Source organism: Geotrypetes seraphini, chromosome 1 (assembly GCF_902459505.1).
Source record: "Geotrypetes seraphini chromosome 1, aGeoSer1.1, whole genome shotgun sequence".
NCBI lineage: Eukaryota > Metazoa > Chordata > Amphibia > Gymnophiona > Dermophiidae > Geotrypetes > Geotrypetes seraphini.
In genome coordinates, this window is record NC_047084.1 from 256,265,125 (window position 1) to 256,286,816 (window position 21,692).

Below are 21,692 nucleotides of genomic sequence, written 5' to 3' on the forward strand. Positions count from 1 at the left end.
CCTACTGCACTTCAGGTAGACAATAAAAAATCACCTCTTCCCGGAACCTCTATGAAAGCGTGCCAATCCAAATTCCCTGAACCTTCTGACAAAGTGCCCCGGCCCTCCATGTCTCCAGTCTCAAACGCTTTGTACTTCGTCCTAAGTCTGATCATGCCGTGTTTTTCTCAATGTTCTTCCACACTGTTTGCCATCTTTGTCCTTCTATATGTTACTTATATATATATATATATATATATATGATATGATATGTTTTTATTTGCTTTATTTGGAAACTACCTAGGACGGTTTTGGGTTCTTGGAAGACGGCATAAATCAGTAAACATAGCTGAAGTTGCGCTTTCTCCTAAAGCAGCAACCTCTGGAGCTGGGACGTGGTTTGCTCCACGGCCGAAAAAAACAAACAAAAAAAAGGTTCAGTGCCTTCCGCTTTTATCTAGAGAATCTCGCTCGCGCTGTTCCCTCCTCCTCTTTCCTGGTTTCCAGCCCTCTCGCTCTCTCTCTCAGGCTCGGTGTTTCCGGGGGGCGGCCGCTGCCGTTCCGCCTCCCCTCCAGCCCTCCGCACTTTCAAAATGGCCGCGGGTGGCGGCGACACAGCAGCGAGGGTAAAGGTGGGGGCGGGGGCACGAGGAGGGCTCAGAGCCGGGGATGCGGCGGAGAGGCGAACGGGGCATGGCGCAGCATGACGGGGACACCTGCTCCGGCAGCTCCTGCCCCGACCAGCGGCGCACAGGTGAGCCCCCCCCTTCACCCCACCTTACCAATGCCCGAAAGTAACCGAGCCTTCTCTCCAACAGTTCACGTGACTCTCTACTTTCTCTCCCTCTGCCCCCTCCTGCTGGCTCTGTAACCTGCACTAAACTTTTCCCCACTGTCCCGCAGTCAGCATCATGTTCTCTTTCCCACATGCGCCTATAATCACCATCACGCATTGTATCCCAGTCCTGCGCTTAGCAGCAGGTGGACGCTCTCATCTCTGTGTTAAGAGCTTATTTCGATTGCTCCCTTCCTCTCACACATAGCTATATGCTGTTTCTACTTTTCCTTCCTTCCGTGATCATTCCTTAAAGGTCCGAAGTTAGGATGGGGGTGACAAATTAACAGGGTAACTTTCTGGTCCCCCCCCCGAAAAGTTGTATTAGGTCACTGAAGCCAGAACTCCAGGATATCTGATGTTGATGGGCCGACTTTGGGCTCCTCTGTGTCTAGTGGTAGCACTTCTCCAATTGCTTTTGTAAGCAAAAGCGTGCAGCTAGTTCCTCGTTCTCTTGTGATCAGTGGTACGGTATGTAGTGCTGTTTCGTCATGGCCTTCCTCTCATACCTCAGCTGCATGCTGTCTCATCCTCTCATTCCTCTTGTTTCAGTTAGTAACAGGCCTCTTGCTTCCTGCTTTTGTTGATAGAGTTGATGAGTAGCTTTATTCCTTGGTCACTTTGTTTTTCTCGATGGAAACTATTAATAAGTGATGCCTCTCTGACCCCCCCGGTTGCTTCCTCTAGCTATGGTAACTGGCTATCACTCTTCCTGCAAGTGCTTTGCAGGTGCATGCAAAATAGTTTCTTTTTTTACTGGTTAATTTATCTTCATTTCTTGGCTGTGTGGCATATATTAGAGTGCATAGCTCGTGAACACCATATCTTGAAATCTTTTTTCACAAGATTCTGTGCTACTGGTCATCATGGTTGAGTTTGGCAAGCAGTATTCAGAGGTTTAGTAATCTATTCTCGGAGCATAGTTTTGCTTAAAAACTGCTGAGAACACAGTAGTTTAGCAGGTTATAAAGGTATTGAATAAATACCTCGCCTTCCCCATAATATTTATGCTCTAACCACTTCGGCCCCTCTCTGCCAGCATATCTTTTCCTACCCTTCATTGCATTCTATAGTATACAACTACTTCCTTAACAAAATAACATAGTAGATGATGGCAGATAAAAGACCTGAATGATCCATCCAGTCTGCCCAACAGTCCCTTGTTTCCCTTACCTATCAAACTTCCTCCTCTCTCTTCTGCCCACCTGCCTATTATTCTCTATTCACATAGCTCTACAAAAGAGTATCAGTCTTATTTTGTCATTTTTCTAACCTCCCATGGTATCCAGTTTGGAAGGTAAGTTGATATAAGCCTTGTGGTTTTCTGCTGCAACATTCAGGAGATAGAATAGTGAGCTTAGCTCTTAGTGTATGCCTGTGTGTTAATAAATATTTTATTAGCTTTGAATGCTTAATGAAAGCCACAGTATAACTTTATGAGGCAGGTACTTTGCTATTTTTTTAGTCAGGTAAAAACTGTGTATGGAATCATGAAAACTAATTTATTGAAAAAAGGCTCTATGGAATTTGTGTTAAATCTTTTCAAGGATATTATAACTGCACATTAAGGTGATCATTTACTAATGGTTATTGTACGTTATCAGTTGCAGGGTCTATTTTATGCAGCAGGCCCTGCAACAGAGGCATTACAGTACAATAATCATTTCTAAATTATTCTTTAAATAGTTTTGGGGGGTAATGCTTTCCGCCTATGTGATAGGAAAAATGGTTTTAATTCTTTTTAGTCTCCCCTCATGTCAGTTGCTAATCGGATTTGCTCTAGCAATTTAAATTAGTTCTTAATCTTTTGGGGAGAGTCTCATAAGACTGTGGTTAAAAAATGTCTTGTAATGCTGCAGGGTGCATTTTCTTCTACATACAATTGCAGATTTGTAGCTTTCAACAAATGTACTCATTGATGGGACTGGGTAAAAATCGGATTGCAGAGAATGTGCCAGATCTAGTGTGTACCACCTTCAGTACATAGAATCCATCTTTTACCCGGTCAGTCTTGTCTCCAGATCCTCTGCTGTTTTAGTTTAAATCTAGAGGATTTAGCTTTTATCCAGATGGCCATGTGTTCTCAGATCCTCTGTGACTGTTGCTTTGGCTAAGTTCCTGTTTTTCCCTGGAGCACTGGAATTTTTTTTGTTCACATTAGTTAGATCCATAGATTCTGTCCTAACCTGCTCAGAGCTCTTCAGAGGCAAACTGAGGCAGGATCTGGAAGAAACCTCTGGATCCATTAATCTGAAGGAAAATAAATTCTGACATTCCAGGCCAAACAGTGACTGACTAAGGCAGCAATAGTAGAGGTTCTCGGGGACACATCTAGTTGAGTAAAAGCTTGATCCGGCAGATTGGGAGACTCCATTTTTTACTCTGTTCCTCTGTTGAAACTTAGGCTACCGTATTTGGGGTCCAGCCTTTTTGCTGGTACAATCCTGTTTGACCAGCAGTTGGCCAGCACTGCTTTCTTCCTGTCTGCCTTGTTTTATTGGTAAGGCTGAGCCTTTGTAGAGCTGCTACAGTTACATATAGGAACTGACACATTTATGGTTCTACAGAAAAGTAGATACTCTTTTGTAGAGCTATGTGAATAGAGAATAATAGGCAGGTGGGCAGAAGAGAGAGGAGGAAGTCTGATAGGTAAGGGAAACAAGGGACTGTTGGGGTCTTTTATCTGCCGTCATCTACTATGTTATTTTGTTAAGGAAGTAGTTGTATACTATAGAATGCAACGAAGGGTAGGAAGAGACATGCTGGCAGAGAGGGGCCGAAGTGATCTCAACTGGTAGAGCATAAATATTATGGGGAAGGTGAGGTATTTATTTAATACCTTTATAACCTGCTAAACTACTGTGTTCTCAGCAGTTAACAAAAATCATTTACAATAAAAAATGTTAAGACAAAAACAATAATCACTAACCAATACCTATTTCTTTTTTTTCTTTTTTTTAATCTTTATTCATTTTTAAACTTATAATAAGTGTGATAACATATCCATACAAATAACCATAAATATATCACTTAATAATCAACAATGATACATATAATATTCTTTTATCTCCCCCCCTCCCCACCCTTATGTATCATATAATCAATACTTATACAACATGTAACAATAAAAATACCCTCCCTCCCACCCCATAATTGAACTTGTAAATTTAAGGGAAACAAGATTTTTCTAATCATTATAATACTTTGTTAATGGCTCCCAAATATCTTGAAATTTTTTATTGATGACTGCACAAAATGCAACTTGAAACAAAAGACAGCTATACAGCACTGGTCTTCCTGTTCAATATCAGAGAAAAACAACTCCCCTCCCCCCTCCCAATTAACCAAATACAACAAACGAAGGATTGCATAGTTATAAAGGAAGACACAAAAGTACAGACCCAAAATGCCCATTAGATGCAATTACCAACCCTCCTCCTTTAATTCCTCTATCTTGGAATTCTACGAGACCTGATATTACCAGATCTATCCAAAAGCTTAAATTATCTTTCCCCCTGGAATGGACTTTGTGTTTTTTCCGTTTGTTCAGGTTGAGGTTGGGGAATGGGAGTGGGTGTGGGGGAGGGGGGGAAGCTCTGGAATATGGTGAAGTAGGGCTGTGTTTTGGTACTCACTTTATTCTGTTGTACACCTTGTACAATTGCGTGTTTGTATTTTTTCGTAAAATGCAATAAAATATATATTAAAAAAAAAAAAAAAATTATCTTTCCCCTCGTTAAAAGGCATTATCTATATTTGAAAAATTAGGGAAATCTGAGCTTTGGAATAATTTTCCTGTCCCGCTGTGTAACTTGGGCTCTTTCCAATTATTTCGAAGACATCTAAAAACGTGGCTCTTTTCAAAAATGTAAATTCCGCTGCTCTCTATATAATCACTAGTTATTATATTTTCCTTTCTTTAAAACTCTTATAAACCGTGCCGAGCTCTATCTCTATAGAGAAGATGCGGTATATAAGCTTAAGGTTTAATTTAATATGCATGGAAGAGCATGTCAAACTTATAAACAAGGGGGAAAAAAAAGAATACGAAGAATTCAAGTACAAAACAGAGGGCCATACTGTTCAGGCCCTCTTCTTACCACACGAAAGTGAGAACTAGATGCAGACATGCCTAATCTGTGAAATGGACATTTATGTAACCAATACCTATTTAAAAAGGAAAAGTTTTACCCTTCAATGAAAAATCATAAAATCACACTGTCGTCACCTAAAAGGTACAGAGTAGGGTACAAAAATGATGAATGGGATGACTTCTCTATGAGGAAAGGCTACAATGGCTAGGGCTTTTCAGCTTAGAGAAACTTTTTCACAAATCTTTAAAAACTATTTTATTTGCTAATCATTTCGGAAATCAGCCATACTAATATTTTCTATCATTTTCTTTATCTTTATATATTTTTAGTTTCTGTTAACCGAGTCGAGCTCCACTTTTGTTGAAGACCCGGTATACAAAGCTAAGTTTTAGTTTAGAGAAGAGATGGCTCAGGGATGATTTGATAGAGGTCTATTATTGAGATGGCTTGGGAAAATCCACTGCTTATTCCTACGATAAGCAGCATAAAATTTATTTTACTACTATGGGAGGAAGTACAGTGTTTACGAGATTACCTCTAAAGGAAAAAAATCTGTCTGGAAGTGAATCCCAGAAAGGAGAGATTGTGGTTGACTCGGAAGGGAAAAGGTTTGCTCTAGATCAGTGGTCTTTACTAATTCTTAAGCTGGGGTCACTTTGCATCCAAATGAGTTTAAGAAGAGCTGACAGATATCTTCCCATGTGGGGCTATAACACAGTTGACCAATGGCATCATCCCTTCTAGCCCACTTTCAAACTCAGGGAGGTAAGTATCTATAAATGCATTCTCGTCATCTATTAAGAAATACCTTGTCCTTCAAGCACATAGCTTCCCCCCCCCTTTCATCCAGTTCCCCCTTCTGTCACAAGCTTGAGTAGAGAGGCATGCAGTAGTTAAAAAAAAAAAAATTCAGGATGGTGATGGGGGCCACAACCAAAGTTTTCAGGGACTGCCATTGGCCCCTGGGCCGTGCATTGAAGAACACTGCTCTAGATAGAGAGCAACTGAAATTGCGCTTTTCACTTTAGTCTGAAGCTGAATATGTGGCTGAAATTTGTTGCTTGGCTGAAACTGAAATTGGCTGTTACTGCCCTGAATCGGCACTATAGCCCAACCTGCTCTAAAACAGAAGTAGCCACATTCACCCATAGCCTCTATGGGCTTACCTTACAATTATTGGTGGTCTGGTGGCATAGGGCAGCAGCGGTCCCTAGTTGTTCTTGCCCATGCTGTCTTCACTATCAAAATAACTGCCTTGACATCCAAAGTGAAAAAGAACACAAGAATTGCCGCTGCTGGGTCAGACCAGTGGTTGATCATGCCCAGCAGTCCACTCATGCGGGGGCCCTCTGGTCAAAGACCAGCGCCATGAGACTAGCCCAACCTGCAGAACATGCTCTTATTTAGAGGGAAGAAGGAGGAACATGCTCTGAGGACACAGCACAAAGTTTTGCTTTTAGCCATAAATGAACTGGCATTTTTGACCAGGGCTGTGGAGTCGGCAGATAAATGTTCCGACTCCGACTCCTCAGTTTTTTGAACTTCTGACTCCGACTCCAGGTACCCGAAATTTCCTCCGACTCAGACTCCTCAACTCCGACTCCGACTCCACAGCCCTGTTTTTGACTGAATCCAAAATAAGTCAGAATACTGATTTCGGGTTGATTTCACTGATAAAAAGTGAAATTTGGTTGGCCTCTAGCCCCAGAACACAAGAAACTTTAACATGAAAGACTGAATATCACTTTAAGAGATCAGACACAGAGAAAAGGACGATCATGTTACTCCATACTACAGACAACTCCATTGGTTGCCTTTTGAGACCAGGGTATGGTTTAAATTTGGGGCAATCTATTATAAAGCCGAATATGGTCAAGCACCTGGTTATTTACTAGAACAATTTACATTTTTAAATGCGGTTCGTCCACTAAGGATAACTTCATTGTTTGTGTTCCCTCCGGTACGAGGATGTCTTAACAATACATTTTTGCATCAAACAATTGCATATCAGGCTGCTAGGTGGGATTCAGAACTGCGTATTTTGTTTGCTTCTTAGATTTCATATATGCATATCCGAAAACTTTTAAAGACATCTCTTTTTGTAAAATTCTCAGGAAAGTAAGAAATATGATATTTTTCTTGTATTTCACTGTGATGTACAGTCTCTTGATGATGTAAACCGCATCGATCTGGAAGGTATTATGGTCTAGAAATGTATTTTAATGCAATGTAAAGTGTTGCAGTATTGATCCAATGCTCTACAGCCTCAAGACACAGACTACCTTAAAGTATTTGTTTGCAATTAAGCTCAGTAGAGTTGAAGTGCCTCTTATCTGTCTCGAGTTATGTTCTGCAGGGACTTCTACACCAGGCCTTGAAGGGAAATTGTTCCCCACTCCTCTATCCCTAGAAAGAATCTGCAGTTTTGGATAAGGTAAAACTAGAGGGTATGAATTGAGTTGTGGGATGGCAGACTTAGGAGTAATGTTAGGAAATTCTTTTTCATGGAGAAGGGTGGTAGATGCCTGGAATGCCCTCCTGAGGGAGGTGGTGGAGATGAAAATGGTGACAGAATTTTAAAAAAGTGTGGGATGAACACAGGGAATCTCTAATTATAAAACGAATGGTATAAAACAAACTTAAGGCCAGTACTGGGCAATCCTGAACAGTCTGTGTCGCATATATGGTGATTTGGTTTAGGATGAACTGGGGAGGGCTTTGATAGAAGCTCCAATGACAGGATAGTTAGGATAGGCTGGAGTGGCAACTCCAGTAATGGGGACCTAAAGACATTAACGGGCAGACTTCTATGGTCTATTGCCCAGAAAAATTAAGAAAAGACAATTTAACCATTAATATATTGTATAATGATTGTGACTATTGGGCAAATTGGATGGACTGTTCAGGTCTTTATGTACTGTCATTTACTATGTTACTGTGTGTGTGTGTGTGTGTGTGTGTGTGTGTGTATGTGCCTGGAGCGAGAAAGGGGAAAAGACAGAAGAAGTATGTGTTCTTTGAGGACATCGAAGAGAGCATCTGTGGACCACCCCACAAATTGACTCCTCTTTATTCTAATTTGTGGTTAAAAGTATCTAGAGCAGGGGTGCCCACACTTTTTGGGCTTGCGAGCTACTTTTAAAATGACCAAGTCAAAATGATCTACCAACAATAAAATAAAAAAAAAACACAACGCACACTGTACGCATAGAAAATGTTAATTATTATTCCTATTCCAGGGTTTTTCAAAGAGGTCAAAGCAGATGACTCTATGCACTATCACCTCAGTAACAACCATACAAAAATAGACAAATATACCCCCCTCCCTTTTTACTAAACCACAATAGTAGTTTTTAGAGCGCAGGGAGCTGCGCTGAATGCCCAGCGCTGCTCTCGACGCTCATAGGCTCCCTGCGCTAAAAAACTCTTGCGGTTTAGTAAAAGGGGACCTTAGTGTAAAATATAGACAGCAGATATAAATTCAGACACATTTTGATCACTAAATTTAAAATAAAATCATTTTTCCTACCTTGTCTGGTGATTTCATGAGTCTCTGGTTGCACTTTCTTCTTCTGACTGTGCATCCAATCTTTCTTCCCTTCTTTTAGCCTGTATGCTTCCTCTCCTCCAGACCTCGTTCCCTCCCCCAACTTTTCCTTCCTCTATCCCTGCCCTTTCTTTCTCTCTGCCTCCTTTTCTTTTTTTTCTGTTTCTCTTCTTTCCTTCTGTCTCCCTGCCTGCCCTTTTTCTTTCTTTCTCCCTGCCCTCCCCCAAGCCACTGCCATCGGGGACCAGGACCCAAACCGCCACTAATAACAGGCCCCAAACCGCCACCAATAACAGGCCCGAAAGCCGCTGCCGCCCCAAGCTCTCCCTGCTTCGGCCGACCAGCATTCCTCTCCCCGACGTCAATTCTGCCGTCGGGGAGAGGAAGGCTGATTGGCCCAAGATCGCGATCGACCTATTGGGGGAAATGCTGCCGGGTCCTGCCTTCGCGGAAACAGAAAATAGGCAGGACCCGGCAGCAAGAAGAGCAAATGCTTCACTAACCTGTCTCCCGCCTTAGCCCATAGCGAACGCTTGCTTCAGGGCTCTCAACATGTGCGTGCCGTCTTCCCTTCTCCCCCCCCCCCCGGACATAGCTTCCGGTTTCGGAGGGAAGAAAAGGGAAGCCGGCACGTGCACGTTAGAGCCACGGAGCATAAGTTCGCTACGGGCTGAAATCTCCAAGCCGTTTTTTTTAATGTTCAGCAGCGGCGGCAGCAGCAGATGACAGCTGCTCGGACCGCCCAGCTAAAAGGCCCTAGAGAGAACACTGGAGAGGAAGGCTGATCGGCCCGGTAGATCAGGACGGCAACACGAGTCTATCACGGAGCCCGTTGCCTTCCTGAGCTACTGGTCGATCGCGATTGACGTGTTGGGCACTCCTGATCTAGAGCACCTTCAGCAGGGGTGTCCAATGTCGGTCCTCGAGGGCCGCAATCCAGTCGGGTTTTCAGGATTTCCCCAATGAATATGCATGAGATCTATTTGCATGCACTGCTTTCAATGCGTATTCATTGGGGAAATCCTGAAAACCCGACTGGACTGCAGCCCTCGAGGACCGACATTGGACACCCCTGACCTTCAGCATATAGAACAGGGGTAGGGAACTCCGGTCCTCAAGAGCTGTATTCCAGTCGGGTTTTCAGGATTTCCCCAATGAATATGCATTGAAAGCAGTGCATGCAAATAGATCTCATGCATATTCATTGGGGAAATCCTGAAAACCCAACTGGAATACGGCTCTCAAGGATCGGAGTTCCCTACCCCTGATATAGAAGATTACTCCTCCAGACACCTCGTGTTTAAACGTGTTCCATATTGTCAGTCACTCAGTCTGTGATTTTCCCCTTTAAATCTTGGATTTTTTTTTTTTTTTTTAAATTGTAAGCAGCTTTGATATTGATAAAGTGGGATATCATATTTTTAATAAACTTGAAACTTGGGCACATGGGATAGCGTGTCTCCAATTGGGTTAGTTTTGTGCGTTATCAAAAAAATATTACAAGAAAAAAATGAAAATGGAATAAATCATCACAAACACTCAATACTCTGCTAAGGTCTACTTCATTTTAGAAAGGCTTCAAAACTGCAGGAAAAGGATCGCCAAAATCCATGCCAAAGATCCCACAAAGCAAAGTACTGAATTTTGAGATCCAGTTCCTAGCTGCTGTGGCTAGTGCATAACAAGTAAGTCAGTTTCCTACTCAATAAAACCCCTCTAAGGAAGGAAATGCCAGCCACAGAATCCCTTTAAAAGTGAATTCCATATTTACCCATAGTTAAAATTGGTAGTATAAAAAGATAAACAACTCAAGCCCTAACCAAAATTTTGGAGATAGGGGAAATGTGTTTATATCTTGATGTTTTTGCTGTTTTTTTGGCTATTTATTTTGGTGTCTGTTCTTGAAAATTTAAAAAATAGAAGCCTTATTCTGTGCTTGACTTTTAAGGTAACACCAGTGAGCATATTGCTGCTTTGGAATGCTGTGCTGGAAAAGACAGCAATGGCAGCGGGAGTCTAGGATTGGCCACATGCAGCTGGTTGACTCAGGCTAGCTGATGAAAATGGTTGCTGTGGCAGGAAAAAGCAAGAAATGGCAGCAGGAGATTTAGAGCTTACACCTGACCACAGGCATCTTTCCAGAATTGACACAAGTAGGAACTGTTGCAGGGTAAAGTGAGTGAGAGCTGAAGCTTCAGAGCTTCCATCTGACCTCAGGCATTGCTGATGCAAGTGGGTGCTGTGGGAAGGGGAAAGAGTGAATGATGGCTGAGATCTGGAGCCTGGGCTCAGTCATAGGTAATCTAGCTGACTGAATAGAGCACTTTGGGAGTAAAATGGAACTAATGGAGACATAGAATATTGTGTACAATTCTGGAGGCCGCACCTTCAAAAAGATATAAAAAGGATGGAGTCGGTCTAGAGCAGGAGGGTCTCAAAGTCCCTCCTTGAGGGCCGCAATCCAGTCGGGTTTTCAGGATTTCCCCAATGAATATGCATGAGATCTATGTGCATGCATGGCTTTCAATGCATATGCATTGGGGAAATCCTGAAAACCCGACTGGATTGCGGCCCTCAAGGAGGGACTTTGAGATCCCTGGTTTAGAGGAAGGCTACTAAAATGGTATGTGGTCTTCATCATAAGGTGTATAGGGACAGCCTTAAAGATCTCAATCTGTATATTTTGGAGGAAAGGCGAGAGTAGGGAGATATGATAGAGACGTTTAAATACCTACGTAATGTAAATGTGCACGAGTCGAGTCTCTTTCATTTGAAAGCTGTGATGAGAGGGCATAGGATGAAGTTAAGAGGTGATAGGCTCCAGAGTAATCTAAGGAAATACTTTTTTACAGAAAGGGTGATAGATGCATGGAACAATCTCCCAGAAAAGGTGGTGGAGACAGAGACTGTGTCTGAATTTAAAAGGTCCCAGGATAGGCACTTGGGATCTCTTGGCGAAAAGAAAGAGATAATTTACTGCAGATGGGCAGACTAGATGGGCCATTTGGCCTTTATCTGCCATCATGTTTCTATCTGAACATGTTGTGCATTGGGGGGTCCCTAGCTGTGGCATTCCCCTTTGTTAGTGCAGACTGTGTCTTCTTTTAACATTCTTTAACATTTTTCAGTTGGTTTATGATTGTTATACATTTTAAGGTTCTGAGCAGATTTAACTTGTTTCTTGGGGAGTTTCCCCATACCCCTCCCTGTTCTATGTCTGTCTGCTTTTGAACTAACTGGAAATCAGAAGGAAGTCCTGAGATAAGAAGCAAGGGTCTGAAAAATATGTAAATAAGGTTTCCTACAAGGAGTCTTGCAACATGGGATGCAGAACCCACTGGATATACAAGAAAGAAGATTAGCAAAGGTAAGAACCTAGCATTCAAGACCACTAGACATTTCATTACATTACATTAGTGATTTCTATTCCACCATTACCTTGCGGTTCAAGATGGATTACAAAAGAGTTGTCAGGAGTTTACAAGAGTTGTAACATTACATAAGAATTGTCGTAAGCATTACATAAGAATTGTCGAGAACTTAAGGAGCAACATCTACAAGAAATAAGATTACCAAGGTAAGAACCTACTTTTTCTTACCTGAGTGGCACAAGCCACATGAGGGAAGACCTCATCTTTTGCCCACAAAAAAGTACGTTTTTATTTTTAAAGAACTTCAAAATCTTCAATTTATCAGTATCCTTTGAGAATGTAACTGAGTTTTCATAAAAGATATCTAAAATGCTTTTCTTGTCTTTAGCTTCATTGACCTCACCATTTAACAAAGCTCCTAGTTGTCGCCATACCTCATTCAAAATATTAACCTTGCAACTGCTTCTTTCAGTTGTTTTGTATTTATTGTAGTTCTCATTTGATGTGAAGCTATTTTGTTTGTGCAGTGACACTTTTTGAGGGTAAATAAATTGATGCAAATTACAGACTTTGTATATTTTCAACAAAATGGTAGTTGCCTTTTAAACCCTAATCTGACAGTTATATGAAATCGGCATTAGTTCAGAGTATAAATAATTAATTAGGAATATGTTTTTCTTTTCTGTTCACAATAGTACACACTGCATGCTTAAACGCAAAATAGAAGCAGTTAGGTTATGATTATCCCTCTTGAGGCAGTGGAAGTGTAAATTGTCACTCAGTGGCTTATTTCATATTTATATTAATAGGTTTTATCATGCTCAAGAAGATATTTAAGAAGAGAGTTTCCTGGTGGTTAGAGCAGCAGGCTAAGAGCCAGAGAAGGCCAGGTTCAAATGTCACTTTTTCCATTGATGCTTATGGGTTTAGGCAAGTCACTTCTCTCTCCATTGGTTCAGCCTCCTGTCACTGCTGTTAGGGCTTTTTTTATTTTAAAAATGGCACAGATGTGTGTTTTTGTATGTGTTTATGTGTTACACACACACACAATCTGTCCCATTAAGAAAAAAGCCCCTCCCCGGTCCAGGCATCCCCCCAGCCACTGTACTCCCTCCGAACCCTCCCAAAATGGCAGAAGGGATGCCCAGTCCCTCCTGCCATGCAGAACACCCCCACATCATGGTCCCCCCTGCGCCAGGCAACCTGGAGCCACTGCCCCCCAGAACCCAAAATAATGGCAGGAGGTATCCCCACTCCCTCCTGCCCCATACCTCCCCTGTACATTTTTAAATAGTTGGAAGCAGGAAGCCCACTCTCTGGCTCCTGCTTTGGGCCCACCTGTCTAAATGACGGGCCTTCCCCTCCCCATTGCTTCATGTGATGTACTGGAAGGGACCAAAGACCCTGATTGGTTCAGACACCTAAGGCCCCTCCCAAGGGGTGGGGCCTTAGGCATCTGAGTCAGTCAGGCCTTAGGCACCGCCCTCTATATCCAGGATGGCTTGACCAATCAGGACTTTAGGCTCCTCCCTCAGTATCCTTGGGAGGGGCCTTAGGTGACTGAACCAGTCAAGGCTTTTGGGACCTCCCCATGCATCACATGATGCACCAGGAAGGCTTTTACACTTGCGGGCCCAAAGCAGGAGCCTGAGAGCGGGCTTCTGCTTTCAACTATTTTAAAAAATGTAAGGGGGAGGTTTGGCAGGGGGGGGTACATTCCAGTGGCAAAAGGAAGTGGGCATCCCTCCTGACATTTGTTTTGGGTTTGGGGGGGGAGGACAGTGGCTCAGGGGAGCCCGCATTTGTCGGGGGTTGTTGGGGAGGGCTGTCATCAGCAGTGGGGGACTTTTTTTTTTTTTTTTTTTAATTGGACAGATATTTTGTGTATGTAACACACGCAAAATATCTGTGCCATTAAAAAAAAACACCAAAAAAACAAGCTGACCTGTTGGTAACACAGTTACCACAAAATCAAGCCTCACAACAACATCTAAATCAAAACTTTGATAGAACAAATGGGTAAAAGGATGTTTAAACAATTTCTTATCAACAAAATTTCTCAATACCTCCTCATTAATATAAAAAGCTTTAATAGTCTTTCATCCATTAAACAAAATGCTATTATTAAACACTATAACTTTCATAATAGCACTTAGAACTTTCCCTCGAGCACCTCACTTATACTGGAGAGTGAGCATATCATAGGGGTCCGTTTACTAAGGCATGCTAGCTGTTTTAGTACGCGCTAACACGTCCATAGACGATAATGGACGCATTAGTGTTTAGCACGCGCTAAAACGGCTAGCGTGCCTTAGTAAAAGGACCCCATAGTGTACTAAAAAATCAGATCATAGGATCTCTTATGATCTATATATCGTTTCAAGTCCCCTTCCTGTACCATTCTTTCCATTATCTTACTTTACTGTTTTGAGATCTCTCACCATTGTGAAAAAATTGTTTTTTGTAGGTTACCAAATGTGTTGCATGTAAGCAATTTGGGGGGGGCTGCCTGAATGTATCTAGGACTAAAGGAAAATCAAAGCATCATAGTGCGACTTGCATGCATTGACAGAACATTGTTGGTGTGTAACGGTATGCTTTCTGTTTTCTTTTAGTTATCTCACGGACCAAAATGAATGAAGGAAATGCATCAAACTGCATTAAGAAAAGTAACATGGTACAGCCTGCAAATTTGGAGAATAACAGCCTGACTCTTCAAGACTGGGATCTGAACTTTCCACAGCCCCTCTCCTTGCCAGACTATGGTTCTGGGTTGTGCATCGCTTTCCCTGACCAGCATAGCCTTAAATCTGCAGATTCTGGCATTCCAACTCTGGAAATTGGCAACCCTGAAACTGTGCATTGTAATATTCTGAACCTCAAGACGAATGTTTATGGACCTGGGATTGGGGAAGACAGAGCTTTCCAGAGTGCCAGTGCACTTTCTTCCTGCGTGCCTTCCCTGCCTTTAAACACAGAGCTTGAAATTGTCCGTAAATCATCCACATTCCCAAGAACTGGCTATGACACAGTAAAACTGTACAGCCCATCCTCTACTACTGTGAACAGAAGTGATGACGTATCTGTGTGCAGTATCTCTAGTCTCAGCACAGAGCTGTCAACTACTCTGTCACTCAGCAATGAGGACATTGTAGATTTCATGGTAACAAGCAGTTCAAGTGCTATAGTAACCCTGGAAAATGATGAAACTCAGTTTTCAGACATCACGTTGAATTCAAGCAGAGAAACCTGTGATCAGAGCCAACAGAAGCCGATACAAGAAGGTGAAGTGGAGATTAAATCTCGAATCTTGGGGCCGTTCAGTAGCTTCCTCAATAGGTAATTCAATTTTGATATATGCACGCCACCCACAGCCTTTGACAATATGTGAAAACTGCATGAGCTGAAATTTTAGGGCTTGATTTTACCCTCTCCTCAATGAGCAGCTGCGGCTAGATGTTGGGTTTTCCTAAACATTTTTTGTAAAAAAGGAATATTTGACTGCTCTTTGATTGCATAACGGAGCTTGCCTTAACATTGGGCCTATCTATAAGGGATTACCGTATTTTCACGCATATAACGCGTGCGTTATACACGATTTTACAAACCGTGCATAACCATGTGCGTTATACGTGTGAGCGCGTTGTACAAATTTTTTTTTTCATTCTGATCCGGCATTCCCCCTGCGAACCGGCATCCTCCCCCCCCCCCGCTTGCGTCACCCCCCCTCCCCCCCGCGATCCTACATCCCCCCCAGCACCGCAAAGACAACTCTTACTCGATTGGGCACCAGCACCGATGCACAGGATGTGCCAGTGCCAGTGCCCGAAGATCCTCCCTCGTTCGGTTGGGCTGGGCTGGGCAGTGCGAGAGAGATCCTCCTCCTTCCTGTGCCGGGCTGGACTAGGCTTTGAGCATTTGCGCATGCTCAAATGCTCAAAGCCTTCTGGTCTCGCTCTCTCAGAGATAATCTCGGAGAGAGCGAGACCAGAAAGCTTTGAGCATGCGCAAATGCTCAAAGCCCAGTCCAGCCCGGCACAGGAAGAAGGAGGATCTCTCTCGCACCGCCCAGCCCAACGAGGGAGGATCTTCGGGCACTGGCACTGGCACATCCTGTGCATTGGTGCTGGTGCTGGTGCCGGTGCCGGTGCCCAACCGGGTAAGAGTTGTCTTTGCGGTGCTAGGGGGGATGTAGGATCATGGGGGGGGGGGGTGACGTGAGCGGGGGGAGGATGCCGGTCCGGAGTAGGCGGGAGGAGGTTTTAGCATGCGCGGTATACGCGTGTGCGCGCTATATTAAAATTTTATTACATAAATTTCTGTTCCCCGCGCGCTATACCCGTGTGCGCGTTTTACTCGGGTGCGCGGTATATGAGTGAAAATACGGTATTCACCCAGTTAGATACACAGGTTTTGTTTTTCTTTAAGTCCAGCTGGCCTTGTAGCAATTATCCTCTATTGAGAAACATATTTGTTTTTATTCTTCCCATGGTGGGACCTGAAACCAAACCCTACTTATAGACCTTGTATTGCCATCTTTTCTTCCTCATATAGAAAGGCTTCCCATGACAAAAAATATCATATCAACCAATTTAATTGGTGGATTTGGCCCTCTCTTACAAGTATAACCTTTTCATCTACTATTATATGGAGCTAGGAGAAATCTGAGTCCTCATTCATCAGAACCTCATTCTGTAAAAAAGCCATGACGTTACAAGAGATTTGGCATTAAAAATGCTGTTTGCTAGTTTTAAATGCATGTTGGAAAAATATTTTTTCAATAGGCTTTATATAAAGTGTATCCTCTTTTGAGAGAATGTTCTGAATTTATTATGACAATTGATAGTATTGTGTGTATGATGTAATATATGATTCAAAATATAGCTTACCCTCATTTCCACTGGGATCTCCCATGAAAATCCTGACAGAACTAATGCAGCATTGCAAGTTTTTAAAAATGTATTGCTATAAAATGAATTCTGTATTTAATGACCAAAAGATGCTGTGGTGATTTTGAAATGGCATCTGTTTAAATGTCTTCTCTCTTTATTATGCTATTACTGTAGTGAATAAAGGCTTGAGAGTGTAAATCTTTAGCAGAACACCTAACAAAATATTTGCATACTTTTCAGCAAACGCAAAACCAGCCAATTGTCAACACAAGGTACATTCTTTGATGATCAGCTTACATTGCTAAAGTAAATGCATTAATGGCATGGCTACTAAATGCGTATATGTACAAAATGAAGTGTGCATGTATAATTTCTAACCATGCTGCCTTTCACCCAGAACATGTCTCTGCTATGTAGCTAAAAATATGTGTGGTACTTTTCAGAACTTCAAAATGTTTTTGTATGGCTCCAGTCAGATTCTTCTCATTACTCCTCATTAGGAAGATACATCCAGTACTGAGCATTAAAAACCTTACTCCTTAACATTAGGGCATGCATGCAATTCTTGTAATGATATCAGAAGACTTGTTCCTGCTGTTGGTTTGTTTTGGAATCGATTACAAGTATCACTTAAAATCATAACAAAATGAGTTTGTTTAAGCCATTGCATTTTCCAAAATCTTATTCTCCATTGCATATTTTTCTCAGTGGGTGAAGTTTTCACATACTATGATAGGAGTGAACTTCACTGGTAAGCCATAGTATATTGGATATGATTGCAGTCTTTCAAATTTATTGCTTGTGTTCATCTTAACTTTTTCATTCTCCAAAAGACAGCTGCCATTTGGAGTTTATAAGCAGTAATATGGATAATCAACTTACCAAGATGTTGAAAATTATTTTAAATCAAAATTCTAGGACACAAACCAACCTGGACATATTGAACATCTTCTGTCACATTTTCCTGATCTCTGATTATATTTTTGGTACTCTTAACATATAAAGTTGCTCAAATTCTAGTGTTTCTACCAACAGTTCTTCGGTATTTGTTTCCTTCATCACAGTGCCTCATTTGCTTACACTGAGTTATCAATTGAAATGGAAATCTCAATGATGATGAGGCCTTCATTTTCTGCAGTTCTATCAGGATTCTGATTTTCTAGTGAATAGTGATTGTAATAGCATTCAGCTTCCATGGGATGAGCCATGCTTTCATATGCTTTTCTATATGCAGGCCTTCTGATGTCAATGTGTTGCATCCAGTGGTGATAGATTAGTGGTCTACCTTTTTCATGTAAAGGGCTGCAGTATGAATATGAGAAAGTTCTGAGAGTCACCAAAAGTCTTCAAACTTATCCATAGTACGCCTCTTCACACTGGATCTCAAACATTAAAAAGTCAATACTAATATTGATTCTACAATACTTCAGCATACTGTATTTTAAAAACTCATTTTAATTTGGTTTAACAGTAGAAAATTCCATAAATGAGACACTTTGACATGGCGGAAGCCTGCTTTGGCAGCTCTAGCCAGAATCCCTGTCTTAAGTTCTTATAGCTCTGCATTTCTTCCTAGGTGATCCTGACGACGGGCGCCAGTCTCCTTGGCTGGGGGACAACGACATTGCAATGACAACCCAGTTCAGGGCCTCTGGTTGCCCTCTCAGCAGAAATGGTCACTCAACAGATTGGAGCTGTACGTCGCTCATCTGCCCCTGCGGGTGTTGGAGTAATCCCTGGAAGACAAGGCAGGGTGTTTTCAGACAATGCCACGGTGGTGGCGTACATCAACAGGCAGGGAAGCATCAAGAGTGGAACAGGAACATTGGAACAGGAAACTGATTGTTTCATTGAGCCAAAGTCGATCTACAAGCGCTGTCTGCAGCGCACATGGCAGGGGTAGAGAATGTGCAGGCAGATTTTCATAGCAGGCAGATGCAGGATCCAGGAGAGTGTTATCTCCTGGAAGGCCTTTGACAGATTGTAAGCTCATGGGGGTCTCTGACATTCGATCTGATGGCATTGGCATCCAACAAGAAAGTTTGTTGCTTCTTCAGCTAAAGATCTGAGCCTGGAAGCACTGAAACAAAATTCTTTCTAGCAAAAGCCTCTAACTCTACGTTACATTCCATTACCTTGAGGGGAACTATATATCCTTTATCACAAACAATCAGAATCTTAGGCGTGCACTAGGACAGACAGCTATCGTTGACTGCTCAAAACAATTTTGTTACCCGCAAAGGATTTTCTACTTTTTGGAGACTTGGATCCATCAGGAAATTCTTCGACCAAGCGCCTTTTACTTTCCTGGTCCAATTGCTAATTCTCAGTATCTTGGACTACTGCAACATCGTCTATCTATCTGGACTTCGCAAACTTTCCAGAAATTATGCATAATTCAAAACCACAGTAAGGCTGATATTTAACGTGAAAAAATTTGATCACTTAATCCCTTTCTACAGCAAATTCCACTGGTTAAAAATTGAGAATCTGGTATTTTAAAAATTTGGCTGTCTCTTCTATAAGGCCTTGTATGGTTTGCCTGATTACCTCACCATCATTTCTTAGTTTCCAGAACCGAGCGGACCTCTCGACCCCAGTCACTCGTTTCCTTCCCATCATTTAAAGGTTTCTCAAATAAAAGATTAATCAATAAATTCTTATTCCACCAAGCATCTTTTAAAGATCCAGAATGGTCTGTTTTCTACACCATACATGCATAAAACACACTTCTTCCCCAAAACCCAGTTTTAAATTAACCCTTGTTGACCCAAGACTAGACAACTTTCACTCATCTTACTATATCACAAACCTCAATTTTTCATTATTTTTTATGCATTTGTAAAACTGTATTATTCTAATTTGTTATAAAAACATGAGGAACAGTAATTTTTTACCCTGGATACCGCCTTGAACCAAAAAGCAAATGTTATGTTGTGGAGTGGAGTGCTGTTGATGCAGCTAGATTTATTGGCAGCATCTGATTTGGTCAACCATGAGTTTCTTCTGTCTTTATTGGTCATGGTGGGTGTAGGAGGAGATGTTCCCCAGGGTTCCCTTATATTTTAAGAGATTTAGCTTTGTTAATTTTTAATGCTGATTTTGTTGTAATTTTTCCTGTATTATCTGATGTGTCTTCAGTTAAGATTTTGATAAATAGAAGTTGGCGTCTTGGTAGTAGGACATGTTTAGAACTGCTCCTGCTTTTCGCTTCTTATTTCTTTGTGTAATGCCTAAAAGAAGAGGTTGAGTAGCTGTTTCAGCCCAAAAGCCTGCTCCTACCTTGATGAGACAAGGTGTTCTTACGGGCTTTGTGTCTTCCTCACCTCGGGGTGAACCTGCTGAGCCAAATGCGAGGGAGGTGTCGGCTTTGGGAAGCAAAGTTTTGCTTAGCCCTTTGGGACCAGCCCCTCTCCTGCAGCCGAGAGAGAGTGGAATTTTAACAGAGACTTCGGTGGTAGAAGGAATGCAGCTTCCGGAGTCCACAGGAGTCCTCAGCTGGAGAATCTGAGGCAGGAGAGGAGATATGCCTCAGTCAGTGGAAAGAAGTGCAGCTTTAGTTATTCAACCTCTTACTAGACCTGCTGAGGTTACATTGAATTCTATCTGGACATTGTTGGACTCCCTCTATAAGGTATGTCAAGGAATTTTTCCTCTTGTTCAAGTTCAACCACTAAACTTAACAAGTTTGAAGATGAATTAAAGTCACAGGGAGAGAAAATTAAATCCTTGGAAAATACAATTCAAAAAGTGCAAGCCTCATCTGGAGTTATATTACAGGATAAGATGGTCCTGTTGAGGAAAGTAGAGAACTTTACAAAGCAATTGAACTTTCCCAAGATATTGACAATGTCACTTAAGAAAACATTTTATAAATTTCTGAAAGAAGTGTTAAATATCCGGATGAAGGACTTCCACCTTTACATAAAATATACTTTTTGGCAGCGTTCTCAAAAAAAGCTTCCTCTTCTGACCCTGAGACACAACCTCAGGCAACAACTCTGAGTCCTAGGGACCTTTCAAACATATTAGAAAATTCTCAAAAGGAAGTTATTACATGTGCTACACTTCTTGTGACATTTGTGTTCCAACAAGATAGGGAAGCACTCCTTCGCCTTTTTTTAGATAGGGAGAAACTTCCTTCTTGGAAAGGAAAATTTCTGTTTCCAGATGTTTCAAAAACAATGCAAACAAGAAGGAAAAAGTTCCTTGACATGAAAGAAGATGTGAAATCATTGGGGGTAAATTTCAGTTACGCTATCCATATAAATGTTTGAGCTATTTACCGTATTTTTCGCTCCATAAGACGCACCTAACCATAACACGCACCCTAGATTTAGAGGAGGAAAAACCAAGAAATATTCTGAACCAAATTGTGCCTCTGAACCCAGCTCCCTAGAAAAATAGACAAATATACTGCAGCAGCCAGATTTTGATCACTAAATTGAAATCCTACCTTTGTTGTCTGGTTGCACTAGATGCAGTACTCCCCCGAAATTCACGGGGGTTATGTTTGCGGAATGACCGCAAATATCGGAAGAGTACTGTAATCGGCACTCCCCCCTCCTCCTCCTCCTCTCTTGCTCCGGCCCGAGCTGCACCACTGGGCAGAGTAGAAGGACAGCCTGAGAAACCATCATTTACTGGGGGCATCACTAGGGATGAGTGCACTGGGGGGTAGAGAGAGAAGAAGATCAGCACTGAGTGCCAAATATCACCAGATTGACCCTGCTTCGCAATTTTCCAACCCTTGGTGCAAAATGACACCCTACCCTGACCTACCACTGGAAACAGACTCTGGATGCAACACTTTGGAAATCTGAAGTTGCTCAATTCATGTTGAGCCTTTCCAGCTTCTAAAGCTTCTTCAAACAGGCAGAACCGGTGTTAGATATCCTGGTGCCCCAGGCAGAAATTTTTGAAAGAACTCCAAAGTCTGCCAGCAGACTGTGCCTTTTTCACCTCAGGTCAGAC

The 21,692-nt window shown here is 42.1% G+C and overlaps 1 protein-coding gene across 4 annotated transcripts in view; it reads left to right on the forward strand.

Moving 5' to 3' along the window:
* Positions 1-511: 511 nt before the first annotated feature.
* Positions 512-21,692, forward strand: part of TBC1D14 (TBC1 domain family member 14) — a 244,731-nt gene continuing 223,550 nt past the window's right edge. The window contains exons 1-2 of one of the 4 annotated variants that reach the window (XM_033949845.1): positions 512-733; positions 14,442-15,165. In XM_033949845.1, coding sequence (XP_033805736.1) covers positions 649-733; positions 14,442-15,165 — 809 coding nt within the window. In that variant the 5' untranslated portion in view covers positions 512-648. Of the gene's footprint in view, positions 734-11,728; positions 11,823-14,441; positions 15,166-21,692 lie in introns of those variants that run through there. The other 3 variants (XM_033949853.1, XM_033949864.1, XM_033949873.1) reach the window with 3 other exon arrangements.